We start from the raw sequence: 2144 nt of genomic DNA, 5'->3' as shown, positions 1-2144 counted from the left end.
TAATATTTTTTAATAATTTTCATAATAAAATTATTTTTTACTTAAAAATAAATTAAATTGATAATATTTATTTTTTAAATTTATTATTTAATTATTATAAATTTAATAAATAATTTTTATCAAATGATATTAATTTTTTTTTTGTATACGTTGGAGAACCTGTCCTATAGTCCTTTGGGCCGGACCCCGAAACGACTCACAGCTCTCTCCGAAAGGTCGGACGAATGACACAACATCGCGGACATTAATTGATATTAAAATTTTAATTACAACTATTATAAAAAATTTATTTTAAAATAATATCTTTTTTACAATTTATATCAAAACGAAACCGCAATTATAACGAACCATTCACTTCTAACCGTATCCATCCACAATCGCTATCAACAGCAACTTATCAACCAATCAGTACTTATCGCTCATAATCACCATCATATGTTCTGAAAACGCCACTACCCACGATCACAACCCTAACGGTACAATCAGTCGAGCCTAATAGCTCATAATTAGGATTCTGCATTTAGGTCAACAGGTGAGGGCTAAGTTTTATGACTTTCCTGCACGTTATTGAAAATCAAACAAATATGTCTTTATCGTCATCTTGACAAAACCGACCTTAACTGTAATTTGGACTAAAGTAGGAATATGCGGAGCAGTGAAGAAGGTAATAAATAATTAGAAGTTCATTTTTTAAAACCCTTTCTGATAAGTGTACTAATCCAAGAAGATTTAAAAAAACAAATGTGTCGCTTTTTTCTCTACAATAATGCTATATGCATCCGAACAGCCGGATTTGAACCAACGATCTAGGGATTAATCTGCAATTCGACTACAGTCCTCCACTCTACCAACTGAGCTAAGGTCGGTTGTTTATGGTGTTTAACTGATACTATGATCCTTGAATTGTGAATATAAACTATCACTCAATGTAAATAGGTGAATGTTGAAGGTTCTTGTAAAAACGAGGTATGTAACTCTAGCAAGTTTGTGTCGTACAACATATAATTTAGTACGGGGTCGGCTTTGTGAATTGAATTAAGTTGGTCAACTTTATTTTCAGACAAGTGAGGGATTGATTCATTTGTACAAACTAAAAGGCGTTATTTTGATCTAAACACTCAATGTCAACAAAAGTAAAAACTATGTGTGTATATATAGAGAGGGAGAGAGAGAATTTAGGAAGTTTGTTTTCCGTTCATATTATATAACAATAAGTAGAGGATTATAGATTCGATATGTTATGAAACTTTGAAGGAAAAAAACACAATTTATTTAGTCGAAGTTACACTTTAATTTTCAAAATATATTTTTATCAAACGGTTATTTTGATTGACATACAACGAGTCCATAAAGCGTCTTTCTTTGCCAAATACTCGGGTTCACGGGCAATGAAACTTGGTCTATCTGCCATGTATTTGATTAGAGTGTCATGGCATACCTTCCCCTCTAGACACTACAAAAAAAATGGTCATTTCCAACGGGCAAATCCGTTGGAAATGACCAAATTTCCGTTGGAAATTAACGTTTCCAACGGATTTCCAACGGATAAATCCGTTGGAATTTCGTCGTTAGAAAACGGTGTCCGTTGGAAAACCGTTGGAATTTTCAACGGAACTTCAACGAATTTTTCCGTTGGAAAATTCCAACGGATTTCCAACCGCAATCCGTTGGAATTTTCCAACGGATTTCCAACGGATTTATCGGTTGGAATTTTCCAACCGAATTTCCAACCGATATCCGTTGGAATTTTCCAACGGAATTTCCAACCGCAATCCGTTGGAACATTCCAACAAAAAATTCAAAATATATTCTCGATCCCGACCCCCCCGATCCCGACCCCCGGCACCGATCCCGATCCTCCAGCCCCGATCCCCCGGCCCAACTCCGACCCCGACATCTATCCCGATCCCGATCCCCCAGCCCCGACCCCGACCCCAACTCCGACATCTATCCCGATCCCGATCCCGTAACTCACTTCCCAGTAGGTCACCCATCCTTCCACTGCTCCAGCTCAATCCTCCTTAACCCTGGAGTTCCAATTGACAATCATCCAACTGCTCCAAGTTAAACTTCTGATATTACATAACATTAATATATATACATATATAAATGTTTATACATATAAATATTTATATACATACATA

At 36.0% G+C, this 2144-nt stretch overlaps 1 protein-coding gene across 1 annotated transcript in view; it reads right to left on the bottom strand.

Annotated features, from left to right (window-relative positions):
- Window positions 1–1312: 1312 nt before the first annotated feature.
- The window catches only part of LOC104825428, a 2453-nt gene continuing 1621 nt past the window's right edge, over window positions 1313–2144 (bottom strand). Inside the window, exon 2 of the mRNA XM_010557756.1 lies at window positions 1313–1453. Within this exon, the coding sequence (XP_010556058.1) occupies window positions 1313–1453 (141 nt within the window). The remainder of the gene's footprint in view (window positions 1454–2144) is intronic.

The sequence above is a fragment of the Tarenaya hassleriana genome, unplaced genomic scaffold, assembly GCF_000463585.1.
Source record: "Tarenaya hassleriana unplaced genomic scaffold, ASM46358v1 Cleome1, whole genome shotgun sequence".
Lineage (NCBI taxonomy): Eukaryota > Viridiplantae > Streptophyta > Magnoliopsida > Brassicales > Cleomaceae > Tarenaya > Tarenaya hassleriana.
This window is presented reverse-complemented; position numbering and strand designations above follow the sequence as displayed.